This window comes from Schistocerca cancellata, chromosome 2 (genome assembly GCF_023864275.1).
Source record: "Schistocerca cancellata isolate TAMUIC-IGC-003103 chromosome 2, iqSchCanc2.1, whole genome shotgun sequence".
Lineage (NCBI taxonomy): Eukaryota > Metazoa > Arthropoda > Insecta > Orthoptera > Acrididae > Schistocerca > Schistocerca cancellata.
Window position 1 is genome coordinate 830764442 of NC_064627.1, and position 19223 is coordinate 830783664.

At 39.0% G+C, this 19223-nt stretch overlaps 1 protein-coding gene across 1 annotated transcript in view; it reads right to left on the bottom strand.

Annotated features, from left to right (window-relative positions):
- LOC126162722 (sialin) overlaps positions 1-19223 on the bottom strand; it is a 291443-nt gene that overhangs the window by 44437 nt on the left and 227783 nt on the right. Inside the window, exons 7-8 of the mRNA XM_049919384.1 lie at positions 6862-7011; positions 6653-6785 (exon numbers count right to left, since the gene is read on the bottom strand). Of these exons, the coding sequence (XP_049775341.1) occupies positions 6653-6785; positions 6862-7011 (283 nt within the window). The remainder of the gene's footprint in view (positions 1-6652; positions 6786-6861; positions 7012-19223) is intronic.

Consider the following 19223-nt stretch of genomic DNA (forward strand, 5'->3'; position numbering starts at 1 on the left):
TAGACCTACTGATGGGTCATCAGGGAAGATAAATCTTTGTGTAACTTTCAAGGTTGTAGAATTTTGTAATTTATAGGGGGTTGCTCTAATTCTGCAAAATGATTTGTATCTTTTCCATGCGCAGATTATTTTAATCTGAATACAATTTGAGGGGAATAGTATTACTGAAACTTTCAAGACCAAATGTGGTAACCTGTTTTCTGATAGCGTGGAACTACTGCAGTACATAGGACAACAATGATTATATGTTTCTAATAGTTGCATTGATGATTTATCTGGTTCATTTGGCGATTCTAGACAACAGTAAAACCACTTATGGTTATACATGATTTTATATATGCTGCATACAGACTTTTGATTAGTCTAAAATGGAAACAGAAAGAGACACTGGCCAGGGTGCAATTTATAGCTTATATTCAACTTAAGTTATTTTCACATTGGATTATTATGGGTGGAAACTGATTAGTAGTCAAATGCTTGTTCATTTACAAGGGGGCGACAGGTATGAGGGTACAAGACTTCCCAAATGTTTTGTGGCCAAAGTTTTTGAAAATAAATCATTTTGTTCATTGAGGGGGAAATTACGTTCCAATTTTGAATATAAACGAAAAGTGCTGTTAGCAGAAGATCAGTTCATTTGTTCACCTACAAACATTGTACAGCGGTTAAAGGTTTAATTATTTCATGGGAAGATTTGTTAATGAGCAGGTCTTGTTTTGTGTGTTTTGTTGTTTTCTGAGATCTTCTGCATGAGCTTTGTGCCACTCCATGAATGTTAAAGCGGTGAATGCATCATGATAGGCACAGAGATTGGTGGCAGCAAAGAATCTCTGCATAAAACATGCCATCATGGAATACCAATGACCAGAAGATTAATAATGTGAATCCTGATGTATATACTTTTGGGTTTCGATTTGGAAGCTTGGAGTTAGTTCATAGTAGATGTATCTAACTGATTGAGTTCAGATTGTGCTTGTAATAAAAGGCATAATGAAAGCCTTCATACAAATCAGAGCTGTTGAGTTCTGGTTTTGGATATAAATAGAATTCTTGGACAGAAAGAAGAAGAGTTTATCAACTAGTCGGGGGTCCACAGACTGTTCAGAGTTGACAACCAGCGACAAGGTAATTAAAAAACTAATGAACCCTCGAAATTGGTAGTTTCCTCAAAACTCAATGTGTAATATGATGAACGTGCTTGTTCTAACAATGTTTCCAGAAATATGGTGGCAGTCCATCAGTTAGTAGGTATCTCAGTTTCTTAGAAGGAAGCGAAAAATGTTCAAGAACACTATCAAGGAACACCTTAAAAATTTTACAAATATCTTTTGATGAATCTATAGGGTAAATGGAAATTACTGTTTTCATTGTTCAAATCAGAACTACCCTTGGTACTTAAGGTCCGTATTGTTGGCAAACATATCAAACTTGGCAGTTATGTGGTCTGAAAATTCTACATGTAACTGATGTTGTCCACATTTAATTTCAAAGTGCACTTATGTTTTATTTAAAGTGAGCGGTAAAAAATTACCTGAAAACCATTTGTCTCAAAATTAATTGATAAAGGACAAACACTTCAAAATAGTTCACTGGCATTAACTTTTTTCCTCCATGCAGAGACTTTACTTTTCAAACTGTCTGCCTTCTCAAGCCAGTCACAAAGAAATTTTCATTTCCCCATCTCAAAACATTTATTTTCAATAGTTACCAGTAACAGAAAAGTTGTTGTTTCATTCAATTTATTGTCAAAATTGAACATAGTATCAATGTAGCGGTTTTGTTACTACAGCAAAATTAGAACAGATTCACCTGCAACATATTATTAATAGTAAAAACAGAAGCAGTTGTAACACATGAAGTTTGCCACTAATAACAGTTGTGCAAAATATAAAAACACTCAAAAAGTGAAAAAGGAACAACCTGTCTCAAATTTCAGAAGGAACTATGGTTAGATTTTATCTACTTTCATCACTGGAGCATTCCAGAAAGTTGTACGAATGAACATACAAGGAGCATCCAAAAAGTAAGTTCTGATGACCAATGAAGAAAACAAAAACATCACTAAGTAAGAAATATTTATGGGAATATTTATGTAGATCCACTTGCTACTTCTCAGCATAGACACCACCATTGTTGACGCATTTAACGTTAAGGGTTCACCATCAACTGTATGCCCATGTCATAGGAATCTGCCACCAATGTCCAGGGCGATAAAGTTACTTCAGTCTGCAACTCAGTGCCATCATGGAAACATCTTCCTGTCAGAAAATGCTTCAAGAGATGAAAATCACCTGGCGCAAGGTTGGGGCTGTAGGGTAGACGGTTGAAGGCCTCCCATCCAAACTGTTCCAACACATCGTCTGTATGGGGTCTTGCATTGTCATACACTAGCATAATGCCTCTTGTCTACACCCCATGTCTCTGTCTCTTGTTCTGGATCTTTGACCTCAGATTTTTCAGTGCCTGACAATACCGATCAGCATTTATGGTCTCCCCTTATGGTAAAAACTCACACAGGACACCAAGTCAATCCCAGAAGACAGTGCATATGACTTTTTTGACAGATTGTCTGTCTGAATTTGGTCTTCACAGGTGAACAACTATGCTGCCAATACATTGATTGTCATTTTTCTTCTGGTGTGGCATATGACACCTACGTTTCATACCTAGTAACAACGAGGTTTGACACCCACGTTTCATCCCCAGTAACAACGAGGTTAAGAAACTCATCACTTTTCTCTGTGTGCTGCAGGAATGTCAGTAGTGTGGCCACACATTTGATTTTTTGTTCATCTGTCAGCTGTTGCATCCATCTAGCATAGAACAACTATGCTGCCAATACGTGGATTGTTATTTTGCTGGTTTGCTGGTTTGTCCTTCAGCAAATTGTGTGCACCATTGTCTGACCATTCTGTCACTCATAATTTTAGTGATGGATCACTGCTGGGGATTGTTTCTAAGAGTGTGAAAATCTTATAACTACATGAATCTTACAGTTCTGAGTGTGCAAAAATCAGATAACTGCACAAATCTTGTAGTTTGGGGGAGACAATACCAGAGCATCCATTTTGTCCTAGCACCCTGCAGTAACCCCGCCATCACAGGACAAACTGCATTGCATTATTCCCACATATCTCCTCCTCCTCTCTACTCCTCCACATGCTCATTCCTATCCAACTACTTATGCCATCCCTGGATGTGTTCAGAACTTACTTTCTAGATGAACCTCGTAAAAACGGAAACTTGAAAACAAAAGTAAATAATTTATTCTCTTCCTAAAAGAGCCAAAATCACTGAAATAGGCAACAAAAATTTAAAAAGTGATAAAAACATTTTACAGCATTTAAATAAAGGGTGACTAAAGTTGAAAAAAGTGACTGACTCCCCACTCTACTTATAGTAGAGATGTCATGGGAAATACATTTAGAATGAGCAGGGGTCAAAATCCATTTGGCCATTCCTATTTAGAAATTCTGGACTTTTCCTAAACTACTACAGGAAAATGCTGTGTTAAGTCCTTTGAAAAGGCTGCGACCAGTTTTTTGCCCCAACTGAGATTGTGTACTATGTCTAACAGATTTAAACACTGACAAGACTATAAAGGTAGCAACACTTTACAGAGGAATGCCCAGTTCTGACAAGGTATTGTAGTCCAGAATTATCTTTAAAATATGTTTAGTTAGTTCCTCATAAGCAATTTTTGATTTATTAACAATTTCCTGTAAGCAGCAATGTCTTCAAATAAATTCTGTATTATGGCGGACTCAGTTCCAATGCAATACTTTTCATTGGTAACCTTGTTGGCTGTACCTATGTCTACAGGGCAAATGCATGGTGCTGATCCTGTTTTCCTGGATTTACATTTACTTTTTGCCATATTGAATGCCTCTGTGACCTTGCATTTAGCATTGTCTACCAATGTGAAGGCTCAGCACTTGGAGGCCAAGCGAGATAACTCCTTGAAAGTGATCTCAATTAAAAAGGCTTTGTACTAGGCTGGGAGCTACACGATGTTTGTTTATTTACTTGTACAGTGTAGAATAACTGGAGTGCCAAAATGGGTCACAGAACACCTTATCCAGATACCATATCTTAATCGTTTAAGTATATTCACTTCATCTTTTATGTTAATCTGACATATTATTTTGCAGCGGTATTGTGTTAAGATGCACAGATACACTAACTCCTATTATTTACGTAAATTTCACAGACAAATTTGGTGCACAGAAGAATGAATCTATTGTTCATCAATGTCAGAATTTCTTATGGACAGTTTAATTTTATCATTATCTCTGTCAGATTTTGTCATTAGAGATGAAGTGAAAACAGACATTTTATACAGGGTGGCCCATCTGAAGTTTTGGATGAGATTATGTCGGAAACTATACATCGGGTAAAAATAGTGGGAAAGACAAGTTCGTAAGTATCAGATGATACTACACGTGACTCCCAGCCCCCACACCCTTGGGTGGGGTGGGAGGCAGCTTTTAAATCTTAAATGGAAACCCCCATTTTTTATTGCAGATTCGGATTCTCCATAAAAAAATAATCATATTTTGTCTGAAACATTTATTTAAACCATTGACAGATGGTACCAAAATCGAGAAAAACTAAAATTGGCAAAGAACTCCAATTTATTTAGAATTATCCGAGAAAGACGCATCAAATCGATAAAAAATGTGCAGTTTTTAAACCATTGACAGATGGTACTAAAATCAAGAAAAACTAAAATTGGCAAAGAACTCCGATTTATTTAGAATTATCCAAGAAAGACGCATCAAATCGATAAAAAATGTATATCAGTTCTTTCGTTGTGCTAAATTAAGCTATTTTTGTACAAAATGTACTGTATCCTACTTTTAGCATTAGCCAGGAACAATGACATGGACGTAGTAGAATTATGTTCCCATGGGGTGCTTCATTAGTGTGAGTTCCCTTGCCTCTCACAATTTGGGGTGCTTAATTAATGAAATTAGCCATGAAGAAATTGTTCAAAATTATCCCCATTTGCTTCGTCAATCGTCTGCGAAAGTTGTCCACAGTTTTGAGCAGCACATCCCGTGGTATGGTTGGACACGCTCTTCAAACGCGTTGCTCCACATCATTTCGGGTTGTGGGTTGTCTTTCCAGGAGATGTTAGGTCTGGTGAATGTGAAGGCCACTGAATTGGTCCACCACATCCTATCCACTGACCAGGGTATCATAAATTTAAAATGTTCCGCCCATTTTTAGAATAATGGGGAGCTGCTTTGTCCTGTTGGAACCACATTCACTGACTAGTTTCCAAATCAACATCTTCCATTAGCTCCAACAAATCATCACAGAGAAGTTGTAAATAAGATTCCCAAGTAACATTTCAGTCAAAAAAATACAGTCCTATCAAGTAACCGTTTAAAATTCCACACCAGACCATTAACGACCATTTGTGTTGATTGTCAACGGGTTTGTGCCAGTGTGGATTGACAGGGGTCCAATCATGACGTTTTAATTCGCCATTGTTTTTGAATGTGGCTTCATCGGTGAACATAACGTATCTAAAAAAATTATTGTCACCTCTTATCATTTCCAAGGCCCATTGGCAGAAATGCACGGATAATGGCTGTGTCAGTGTGATGTGATACGCATGATATTTATGTGCCTTCAAAATCCTCAAAACAGTTGATTTTTCTATTCCAGTTTGTCTCTGAAACGCACAACTACTCATTTCTGGATCCAGTTGAACACAGGCAAGAAAGGAAGAGTATGAATGTCATTTTCATTGTATTTGCGATGATGATGTGGATGGTGCATCTATCCATTTCGAGCTCGTTGAGTGCAGTTTTGAATAATGTTTTTGCGTGGATGTTGTGTCTGGGAAACGATCTGCATACAATTGCGCAGCTGCAGCGTAATTGTTATGGCATTCACCTAAAATTAACATCATATCAACAATCTCTGTAGGAGGATAGTGAGCCATGTTTCACTAAAGAATAGTTTACTTTCGTCAGTTGATGTTTACAGTTCAAAATCGGAAAGTGAAGTGACAGCTGATCGCATTGCACTGACCTTTATACTGAGCCACAGTTCGCAGTTTCGCCATGGTAGCGCCACAGTCGGGTGAGTAATGCAATTGTGAAGAGTTCCCTAACAAGATTTTAATACCATTCCACCTCCCTCCATCATAAACTGTGGTGGGTAGGATATATTTTGTAAAAAAAATTTTTAATTTTTCTCAATTTTAGCACCATCTGTCAGTGGTTTTAAAAAATTGTTTCAGACAAAACTTGATTATTTTTTTATAGAGAATCCGAATCTGCAATAAAAAATGGGGGTTCCCATTTAAGATTTAAAAGCTGCCTTCTGCCCCACCCAAGGGTGTGGGGGCTGGTGTTCACGTGTAGTATCATTTGATGTCCCCCTTTGAGCTTACGGACTTGTCTTACCCACTATTTTTACCCGATGTATAGTTTCCGAGATAATATCATCCGAAACTTCAGATGGACCTCCCTATATATGATGTAGCGTATGCTTATGCGGCTGTTGTGACAGACAATTTAGGTAACCGTGATACAAGGAGCCAGATTTGTATAATGCTTGTAGTATATTATGGTACATAAATGTATGTCTAAATTAACCAGCAACCTTAAATGAAGGTAAATATAGGTGTACTCACATATTGATGTGGCAATCTTCCTATAACCAGTTTGTGAAATCACACCCTTGTCTTCAAGGGCTTCAAGTGATTTGCCCAGAATTAAGGTGAAAAGCCACATGCAGAAATAAGGGAGTGCAGATAGGCCAGCATTCTGAAAATGAAGTATTATACTGAATATACAACAGTGACTGGTTTGGCAAAACAACATTATGTGAAAGGATTCTTACCTTTTTAATTGGGAAGTGCAAAATATGCTTCATGTATGATGGCAGTTGCATCAGCAACATGTACCAACCCACATTGCCACAGAAATGACACACAAGAATGGCATAGAAAGGCATTGAAGTAAACATTGCTTTCCATGGAACAGTGCGTGTCTGCAAGAAGAAAAAAATAGTTCATATGATAGCCCATTTTACCAATTATTTTATCACTGAAAGCTCCTCCTGCTAGTTTATTGTAAAAAAAGATGTGTAAATCTAACATAAAAGTCTCATACACTGATTTCAGTAAGCCATTTCATAAATAATGAAAGTAAGTACTTGATAAAAGCATTAAATACATAGTAATTAATGTAAAATTGCGGATGGATTTCTAAATTTTGCAACTTTTCTGGGTTGTGCAGGTGGGAGCGCTATATGCAACATACTCTTCATTCCCGTCACCCACCCAGGCCTCAACCTTCCCTATCCCCCATCTCCAGTTGCCCCTTATGCTCTTCCTTGCTCCCACTCCACCCACCCCTCTCCACAACACAGCCTTCCTACATTGTGTCTAGCACCCTACTATTATATCCCTGCTATGTTTCTGCACACTGTCACAAGCAGCACACAGCATCTTCCACTGCCCTTAGCCTTCTAAGCCTTCCCCCCCTTGCTCTACATATCTTCTGCAAACCCCACTACCCACCTCAGCAAAGACCACTAATTTCTGCAGCCAGGAGCCAGGCCTTAGCACCAGGAGATGACAGTGATCATATGTGTGTGAGTTGTGCATGTACGAGGGTCATTCGGAACGTACAGAATGTTTTGTTTTGACATGTGACCGCATCCCCCACCACCACTGACCTTGGTACTCATCTGCTTCAGTTTGTCAGCTGCTACAATCCATTATGGTTGCTTACTGCTTAGCTGTGTGGCTTTAAAATGTGTGACAAAATGGACGATTGTTACCCACTTTTAACATGTGCAAAAAGTCCAACTCATCAAAATTTATGCACAGGTAATGATGGTGTATGGTAATGTGATGAATGTAGTGTCAGTTTGGAAGTGGTGTATCATGTTTATAGGTGGACAGAAGAATGTTCATGCTGAAGAAATCACTCGGACCAGTTCTTACTGGTGTCTAATAGACTCAAAACAAAGATCCAAGAAGATAGGCATTTTACAATTATTGCTCTGCACTCATTCTTCCCAGACATTTCAAGAACTGTGTTGTATGTGCAGATCTGGGCTATAAAAAAATGTGTACCCTGTGGGTTCCTCGAATTTTGTCAAATGAACACAAAACCAAACAAATGGCAGCTGCACTGACATTTCTTAATTGTTATGAAAAAGGTGACGATAAAATTTTTGAATCACATTGTCACTGGTGATGAGACTTGAACACCACATTTCAAACCAGAAACAAAGTGCCAGTCAATGGAATAGCATCATTCGCAATCCCCGAATGAAACTGAAAAAAGCAAAACAAATTCTGAGCACCAGAAAGATTGTGGCTATGGTGTTTTGGCATCTTAAGGATGTCCTGCTCATTGACTACTATGCCTAGAGGTGAGACCATATATTCAGTGGCCTAGTGTCAGACACTTCGATGACCTTGCTGCACCATTAAAAACAAGGGATGGGGACTGATAACCAGTGGCGTCATCCTCTTTCACAATAATGCATGTCTGCATTGAGCGGGATTGATGCAGAACTAGCTTCAAATATTTCAACATCCACCATACAGTCCAGACCTAGCCCCAAGTGATTATCACTTGAGACTGGTTTGATGCAGCTGTCCATGCTACTCTATCCTGTGCAAGCCTCTTCATCTCTGCGTAACTAATGAATCGATTATCAGTTATTCCCCAAATTCAAGGATTTTTTTGAGTGGACAAGTGCTATGGAACTGATGATGAACATAAAGAACCCATTAATCAATAGTTTGACAACTTGGTGGCAACTGAGGATGCAGAAGACATAGTATAGGTGGTAAAGAGGTATGAAAAGTGCCTAAATTTGATCAGTGACACTTTTGTTTCATTATATCAAAAATTTCTGTAGAAAAAAAGGTTCTTTACCTTCCGAGTGACCCTCATATAAACGTGTACATTTTTCTGAATTGATGAAGGATTTTGTCTTACAGTCTAGCCTACTTTTAAATGTGCCAGCGCGCCATTCAATGCTTCTTCTCTGCGGTGAATATCGATTCATCCTAATTCATACTGTTGGTGATTTACGTGATTTTTTTTCTTTATGTATTAGTTCTACAACCTCTTTTCGGAGCTACAAAATTTAATAAACAGAATAACAGATACAAGTCGGCTTAAGATTACAGTGTTCCAAAGGACGCATTTTGTGCAACTTAAATATGTCTGTAAATGATGGAGTGAGGATTCCTGCATATTTTTAGGACATATCAACTTGCATGAGAGTACTTGTCACTTGAATATGTTATTTTACACAATTGTACTAGTGTTTCAAAACTTGCTAAAAATAAAATACCTAATGCAAAGCAGTTCACATCCTGTGTGTAAAATCTAGTGCAGGGAAATACGCAGGACCATTCTATTACTGTCATTGCTATCCTAATGATGAATAACTGCTTTAGCCTGCCTGTGCACAGATGTACATGGCTATTGTTGAGATCTCCAGTTCAAAGCCTGGTTTGATACAACTCTCCATATCCAGGGTTGCCACAAGTTTCCCCAAGTCAAATTCCCTGATATTTCCCTGATTTCCAGACAAGTTGTAGCATTTTTCCCTGACAAATTCTGAGATCTCAAGCGTAGGTAATGGCATAAGTTGACGAAAAAATGTAAGGACTTCTGTATTTCTAAATGTGCAAGCAAAAATCTTAAGTACTAACATCAACATCCTTTGCAATTAACTGTTTTTTAGATGGAGAAAGCAAGCCAAATGGTATATATGTTTCATTAAGACCACTGATGTTATTTTATTTCAATAAAGCGAAACACATTTGGTGACAACAACACGCATTTTGTTTGAGTCGCAAGACAGATTTAAAATACCTTCACTGCTTTCAGAAATAACCTCAGAAAAAAGTAGGCCTCTTGAAAGAAATGTATAAGGTAGGGAAAAGTTGTGTAAACCAACACTATAGGTGACTGCCAATAAAATGTTTGTTCTACTATGTTTGTTATTGTCGGTTATTACCCACTGTGTTATGTCTATTATTCTACAGGTACTGCATTATTTTGCTTTCAAGAAATATATGAGTACATAGTGTATAAACTGCCAGCGACTGCCACAATTTTCTTCTCCTTATCATCCATACTTTCTAATATAAAACCAATTTCAATGTGCCAAAATGTACTAGAATAAATAAAAGTCTATAAAATACCGCACTGTACAATGTACATGCAGTGAGACAGTTGCAGTTCCTGCAATCCATCGCCCATGGCCTCTGGCCTGCTGAGGAGCACCACAGTCCTGGGTCCATGGATAACCATGAAAATCCGCCACATTACGCCACACACAGACATACCCAGCCTGCGGGGAGATCAGTGAGACTAGATCTGACAGGTAGGGCCTGCACATTTGTGGGAAACTACGGGCTTCAGATCGGCAATGCCAATCCGTTAAAAATACCCCCAGAAATGGCCTGTAGTTTTGGCCAACCATGGAAGTCCACTCTTGTGGCCAGCTATTCATGTGTCACAGACACAATGTTGATGAAATGAGACTGCGGTGATCACCCACACAACAGATAACTTAAGCAAATACTCTGAGAATTGATACCAATGAGGATAGGTAGCAACTCACCATAAAGATAATCTCTGAGCCTTAGACAAGCACACAGAAAAGACAATCACACTCTCACAACTAAATTTTTTGCCATAGCCTATGTCAGAAAACGAGGGCGCACACACATTCACACAATCACTCAGACACAACTCATGCACACTGACTGTTGTCTCCAGCCACTGTTTCAAAAAGCTCTGATAATCAGATCCAAGCAAACCACTCCTCATGCACCCCTCCTATGTCTCATTGGCAGCTGCAAGTAGTGGTGGCAGCACTGACTGCATGGCCAGGGGGGGAGTGGGAAGGGAGAAGCAGTAAGAATAAGAGAGTACAGAAGCGGTGCACGTACTCAGCTGTGCCCCGCCAGCGACAAAGCACGACATCTCAGTAAACAAACAATTTCATGCTACTGAGACAAAAACGAAATTTTTCCAGTTTTTTTTCTGATATATTTGAAATTCCGTGATATTCCTTGATTCTGAGAACTTGTGGCAACCCTGATACTAATAAATCCTGCATTAGTCTTCATCTCTGTGTATTTACTACATTCATCCATTCACTCACACATCATGTTCCATAAATCCCATGAAAAAGAGTAGCCTTAGGAATGACGAACCTGTAAAGTTATGTATTAACAGATAGAAGGAAAATGGCTAGTGACTTCTGTAAAGTATACTAACAACAAAATATGACTAACACTTTTAATCTACTTAAACTGATAATTATGGTAATTACTTCTAGATTATTTCTACGTGGATGTTAGGAGAAAACCAGATTTCTTGCAAAAACCACTACTCCTCATGCTATATTACTTGGCCACTGTTTTCTTCAAACAAAGCATTTGTGTAACTTAACACAGACAACTACGAGCTGTCTCTGTACTGGCAAAGTCAGACTGTATCTAATACAAATGTTAGAATTGTGTGAAATTTACATCACTGAGTCCAAATGTTTGATAATCTGTAGGAGTGGCAAATGATGTATTCCTTTACATTGTTTTTAAATATTTGAGATTTTTCAATTTCATGCCTGATGTCCACTGCAAATCAGTTATGGACTTTGCAGCAGAATGTAGGGGCTCTAGCCTGCACCTAAGAGAGGGATCCGTAGAAAATATCGAAATTATTTCTTACTTTTGATATTGTGGTTGTGAACTGCTGGGTTCATTCTAAACTAACTCTGGTTATTAACCACAATTACCACTGGGGAGTATATGTATTGTCACACCAAAATGTAAGAATCCCATGGTACCTGAGTCTTCTCCAATATATCCAGATGTCAATGGTGCACAATACTCTTATTGCACACTTCTCAGTATCTCCACTATATGGTGAGTAGGAACTATCCTTTTCATAATATTGTTAGTTCTGAAGAATAAATACTTTTTTCACCTTAGTTGCAATGCTTCAGAAGATAAACCATAAGACAGAACTTAATGAAAGTATTCAAGCAATCCTGTCTGAGACATATTTCTGAGTGCAGAGCAGGAAAAACTGAGGGTCCAAATGCTAGTGCACCTCATTAACCATTTGGTCCACCAGGAACTTTGCACATTGCGTCTCGTCCAGTATATGCCCACTAATCTCTACTTAGGGTACCTGTAAGTATTTTCATTTGTTTGGAACTGCATAATAAGAGTATTTACAAGCTTAAAGGTTAAGTTGTTGTCTATGAGCAGTTGTATGCCTGTTCCATTATTCTCCTGTTTGTGTCTGCTATGGATAGTATTTCAGCCCTTTAACGGTATCCTTGTGTCATCAATAAACACAGTGTTTGAAGAGCTCTGCAATGTCCTCAGTGAACTGTTTACATAAACCAACACCAGGAGTCAGTCAAGTACTGAATCTTGTGGTGCACTGTATCTAATGTTTCCCAACCCTGAATTTAATTTTGTTCCTGTAGTACCATTTACTAATGTGACCTGACTACATCCATGCAATATATCCTTTAATGCTATAACATTTTAGTTTTCATAGCAGAAATTTATGATCTACACACTCAAAGGGCCTTGGCAAGATCACAGAGATGCCAACATGGTAATTTTTATTATTTGGCTCTATCAGAATTTAGTGAGATCATATGTTGGCTTCTCCATACAGAAGACTTTACAGAAGCCGAACTGAGCTGTTGTTAGAAGGTTATTCTCAGAAAGATGGTTCAGTATTCTGTTCTAAGCTACCATCTCAAAGAAATGTTGTGAAGATGGAAAGGAAATGAGATTAGGCCATAATTCAAGGTCAGTCACTTATCTTACTTTTGTATATTCGTGTTACTGCTGTATACTTTAGTCTTTTAGGAAATACACCTTGATTCATTGAATGGTTACAAAGGCACAAGATTTTAGTACTGCTGATAAGATACCGTCGTGGCCAGGAGAGACCTACTGCCTTTTGTGATCTCTTTCCAAGATGAGTTGTCAAACTGACAATTAAAATTAGTGAAGAACAGCTAGACCACAATGATTATTTTATTTAAAATGACTAGCTTTAGAAATTGTGCTAATTACATGACTTAAAATAAGGTAATTTATACTTATTAAAATCAAAAAGTCATTACCCATCGCCTAAAGTTGACAATGTGCAGAACAGTCAGCAGACCCAAGTCACTGAAGCTGCTGCTGTTGGATAGGCAGGATTACATTATATAGATCTGGTGAGGGCATGTTTGTGCTGTATGATGTCAATTTCAGCCAATGAGGGATGATTTACATAAATTACAAAAAACGGATGTTCATCTGAGTAAGTTTTTTGGATATGTTTTTGATGAACTATTCTTTTGTAACCCTGTAAGCTTTGGTCTCTTCTGTAATCCCACGGGTAGTATCAATGCATGACCCTGTACTATTAATACACTTTGTTACACCTATGTCCAGCGGGTTCACTGGAACAGTATGCCTGGCCAGCAGGCTATGTGAACCCATCAGCTGGCCATTTTAAGACCGAGCTGGCCATTTTAAGACCGAGTGACTACAGGCACACTCTCACTTCAGTTTGATAGCAAAAATTTATTCCTCTCTGCGACTGACTGAAGCACTGACGACAACTCTACAATACAGTTGTTATATCTGGATATACTGTGGACTGATTGTGTTATTTGTTCATGACACCTGGGCCTGCTTGGGATCTGTGTATAGTGACATCCACTTAACATTATTAAGTTCTAGTTTGGTGGATTGTGATACCATTTCAGCCAAGTGATTGATTTCAGTTGTACCTGTCACCACCATTCAAGTTGTGTTTACTCTGTTGTCATGTGCATTCCTGGAAAATTCACAGGATCAACAGTTCTTATGAACCATGAGTCACTTATTCTGTGTTTCAGTGCATTCAATGAAGTGTTAATAAATTACATTTGTGATCTAAAGTGGGGAAAACAAAAGTCTTCCTCTACAATTTTTAACCCCCCCCTTTTTTTTTTCAAGCTTTCCGCCATCACCAAATTAACTATTCCTTGGTGCCTCAGAATCTGTCTATCAACCTAGTTCTTCTTTTAGTCCAGGGCTGTTTTGTCTTCAGTTTTATTCAGGACCTATTCATTACTTATTCAGTCTGCCCATCTAATCTTCAGCATTCTTCTGTAACACTGCATTTCAAAAGATCTAGTCTCATCTTTTTAACATCCATATTTCATTTCTGTCTAGACTACAGTCCAGACAGATACTTTAAGGAAAGATTTTCTAATACTGAAATTTACATTTTGTATACGATACTTGTGCTGTGTTCACACTAGGATCAAAATTCACCAGCTGAGTAACATGGAGCATATAGTCTGATATGACACAGATTTATATCAGCAACAGAACTCTGCACTAAGTCTGGTAATTTCAGCAGATAGAAAGCACAGAATGATGCTGGAGAAAAACATTTGAAATACGGAGCATCCATAATGTGCTTGATGATATACAGCCCACTTTAGCCTAAAGACACTGATTCAGCTGGCAGAACAAAGATGCTAAATATCTATCTAAACATGAACAGGTATAGCTGCAGGGTGTGAGATATCAAAAGATCAGATGCTGTGACTGAGCATAAGCTCGATGGCACTGGTTGAACATATGGTGTCAGCCTGATGAAGAGTGGCATCTCAGGGTTATTCTACTTTACCACACCTAAACCTGAACAAACTAAAAATTGTGTCATGTAAAAACTATTTCCAATGGAAGGGTTCCCCTCCACAATGTTTCACCATTATGCAACTATTTCCTGACAGCTTAAGTGGGAGGAGCAGATTTATATCATAGGCATTATGATCACCAGACTAGATCTCATTTCTTTCTGTGTTCTCAAACATGTGTAGACTTTTGAGATACCTCAAACTATTTCCCAGATCCAACCTATGGTACAAACGGTGCTCACAAAAAGAGATTTTCTGAAATACTGTAACCACCCCTTCTCACTCCTGGAAATACCAGAACAATTAACTCAGCTGGTTGAAATATGAGTCCATGTCTTTCACTAGTTTGTTCCCAGTGAGCCTGTTCCTGTGAGAAGCAATGATCTCTGATCTACATCTACATCTACATTTATACTCCGCAAGCCACCCAACGGTGTGTGGCGGAGGGCACTTTACGTGCCACTGTCATTATCTCCCTTTCCTGTTCCAGTCGCGTATGGTTCGCGGGAAGAACGACTGCCAGAAAGCCTCCGTGCGCGCTCTAATCTCTCTAATTTTACATTCGTGATCTCCTCGGGAGGTATAAGTAGGGGGAAGCAATATATTCGATACCTCATCCAGAAACGCACCCTCTCGAAACCTGGCGAGCAAGCTACACCGCGATGCAGAGCGCCTCTCTTGCAGAGTCTGCCACTTGAGTTTGTTAAACATCTCCGTAACGCTATCACGGTTACCAAATAACCCTGTGACGAAACGCGCCGCTCTTCTTTGGATCTTCTCTATCTCCTCCGTCAACCCGATCTGGTACGGATCCCACACTGATGAGCAATACTCAAGTATAGGTCGAACGAGTGTTTTGTAAGCCACCTTCTTTGTTGATGGACTACATTTTCTAAGGACTCTCCCAATGAATCTCAACCTGGTACCCGCCTTACCAACAATTAATTTTATATGATCATTCCACTTCAAATCGTTCCGCACGCATACTCCCAGATATTTTACAGAAGTAACTGCTACCAGTGTTTGTTCCGCTATCATATAATCATACAATAAAGGATCATTCTTTCTATGTATTCGCAATACATTACATTTGTCTATATTAAGGGTCAGTTGCCACTCCCTGCACCAAGTGCCTATCCGCTGCAGATCTTCCTGCATTTCGCTACAATTTTCTAATGCTGCAACTTCTCTGTATACTACAGCATCATCCGCGAAAAGCCGCATGGAACTTCCGACACTATCTACTAGGTCATTTATATATATTGTGAAAAGCAATGGTCCCATAACACTCCCCTGTGGCACGCCAGAGGTTACTTTAACGTCTGTAGACGTCTCTCCGTTGATAACAACATGCTGTGTTCTGTTTGCTAAAAACTCTTCAATCCATCCACACAGCTGGTCTGATATTCCGTAGGCTCTTACTTTGTTTATCAGGCGACAGTGCGGAACTGTATCGAACGCCTTCCGGAAGTCAAGAAAAATAGCATCTACCTGGGAGCTCGTATCTAATATTTTCTGGGTCTCATGAACAAATAAAGCGAGTTGGGTTTCACACGATCGCTGTTTCCGGAATCCATGTTGATTCCTACATAGTAGATTCTGAGTTTCCAAAAACGACATGATACTCGAGCAAAAGACATGTTCTAAAATTCTACAACAGATCGACGTCAGAGATATAGGTCTATAGTTTTGCGCATCTGCTCGACGACCCTTCTTGAAGACTGGGACTACCTGTGCTCTTTTCCAATCATTTGGAACCTTCTGTTCCTCTAGAGACTTGCGGTACACGGCTGTTAGAAGGGGGGCAAGTTCTTTCGCGTACTCTGTGTAGAATCGAATTGGTATCCCGTCAGGTCCAGTGGACTTTCCTCTGTTGAGTGATTCCAGTTGCTTTTCTATTCCTTGGACACTTATTTCATTGTCAGCCATTTTTTCGTTGGTGCGAGGATTTAGAGAAGGAACTGCAGTGCGGTCTTCCTCTGTGAAACAGCTTTGGAAAAAGGTGTTTAGTATTTCAGCTTTACGCTTGTCATCCTCTGTTTCAATGCCATCATCATCCCGGAGTGTCTGGACATGATGTTTCGAGCCACTTACTGATTTAACGTAAGACCAGAACTTCCTAGGATTTTCTGTCAAGTCGGTACCTAGTATTTTACTTTCGAATTCACTGAACGCTTCACGCATAGCCCTCCTTACGCTAACTTTGACATCGTTTAGCTTCTGTTTGTCTGAGAGGTTTTGGCTGCGTTTAAACTTGGAGTGAAGCTCTCTTTGCTTTCGCAGTAGTTTCCTAACTTTGTTGTTGTACCACGGTGGGTTTTTCCCGTCCCTCACAGTTTTACTCGGCACGTACCTGTCTAAAACGCATTTTACGATTGCCGTGAACTTTTTCCATAAACACTCAACATTGTCAGTGTCGGAACAGAAATTTTCGTTTTGATCTGTTAGGTAGTCTGAAATCTGCCTTCTATTACTCTTGCTAAACAGATAAACCTTCCTCCCTTTTTTTTATATTCCTATTAACTTCCATATTCAGGGATGCTGCAACGGCCTTATGATCACTGATTCCCTGTTCTGCACTTACAGAGTCGAAAAGTTCGGGTCTGTTTGTTATCAGTAGGTCCAAGATGTTATCTCCACGAGTCGGTTCTCTGTTTAATTGCTCGAGGTAATTTTCGGATAGTGCACTCAGTATAATGTCACTCGATGCTCTGTCCCTACCACCCGTCCTAAACATCTGAGTGTCCCAGTCTATATCTGGTAAATTGAAATCTCCACCTAAGACCATAACATGCTGAGAAAATTTATGTGAAATGTATTCCAAATTTTCTCTCAGTTGTTCTGCCACTAATGCTGCTGAGTCGGGGGGTCGGTAAAAGGAGCCAATTATTAACCTAGCTCGGTTGCTGAGTGTAACCTCCACCCATAATAATTCACAGGAACTATCCACTTCTACTTCACTACAGGATAAACTACTACTAACAGCGACGAACACTCCACCACCGGTTGCATGTAATCTATCCTTTCTAAACACCGTCTGTGCCTTTGTAAAAATTTCGGCAGAATTTATCTCTGGCTTCAGCCAGCTTTCTGTACCTATAACGATTTCAGCTTCGGTGCTTTCTATCAGCGCTTGAAGTTCTGGTACTTTACCAACGCAGCTTCGACAGTTTACAATTACAATACCGATTGCTGCTTGGTCCCCGCATGTCCTGACTTTGCCCCGCACCCGTTGAGGCTGTTGCCCTTTCTGCACTTGCCCGAGGCCATCTAACCTAAAAAACCGCCCAGCCCACGCCACACAACCCCTGCCACCCGTGTAGCCGCTTGTTGCGTGTAGTGGACTCCTGACCTATCCAGCGGAACCCGAAACCCCATCACCCTATGGCGCAAGTCATAGATTTTGCAATAGTAGTCGAAATGATGGACAGTTTTATCTACTGACAATGCAGTTGTCTTATTCATCATCTACTGTGTACCTCTGATCATACAATATTTCAGGATTTCCAAAAGCAGTAACAGTGACTGCTGTATTCTAATAACAAATCTTTATTTAAAAAACATTACAGTGTCTCTTGTTTCCCTTCACTCTGATGATGATGATGATGACGATGATGATGATCTTAACATTCTGTCTTCCTTGTTTCTCCTATTCACAAGAATGCATTAACACCTTGCAGCTGATCAGTTTCATAGACAAATGCAATCTAGCTCAGCACAAAGCCTTGAGGAAGGCCATTTGCAATAGTAGTCGAAATGATGGACAGTTTTATCTACTGACAATGCAGTCAACATCCCAGAAGAATTTTACTGGCAGCGACAATGGCCACGGAAGCTTTATGCTTACTAATGTATCAAAGCCCACAAAAAAGCCTTCATAATTTCTTGAGGAATAATTACAACATGATTAAAACATATCATCACTTTTCAACTCAGTCTACATTTTGATCAAAGGAAGTGTGTCCATGTTTTATTAATATCTGAATTGTACATGAAAAAAATATTCAGATGGACTCCATAGTTGCTTATACAACAAATCTTTCACTTCAGCAACACTTCATAAATTCTTGCCACTAACGTCTCCTAGAAGGGTTTACACTTGCTAGAGCAGCAAAACAAGTAAGATGTGTTTGACATTCAAAATGAAGATTTCCAGTTTTTGCAAATTTAATTCCCAGCAGAATGGTACTTTTTAATCTGACTGCAAAATTCAAACAGTTGTCAAGTCAATAACAATAAGATTCATCATCTACTGTGTACCTCTGATCATACAATATTTCAGGATTTCCAAAAGCAGTGAAATATATAAGTCAAATACAAATTTTCATAGATTTAGTTTAAAAAGTGATTGAATAATGAAATATTTCCTTAAAAACATTCATCCCCTATTTCACCCCCTTATGGGTTGAATTTCCAAAAACAGCGAAACATTTTTTTTTAATTTCTAGCTGAGAAGCCAAATTCAAATTTTCATAGATGTAGCATTAAAAATACTTCACAATGAA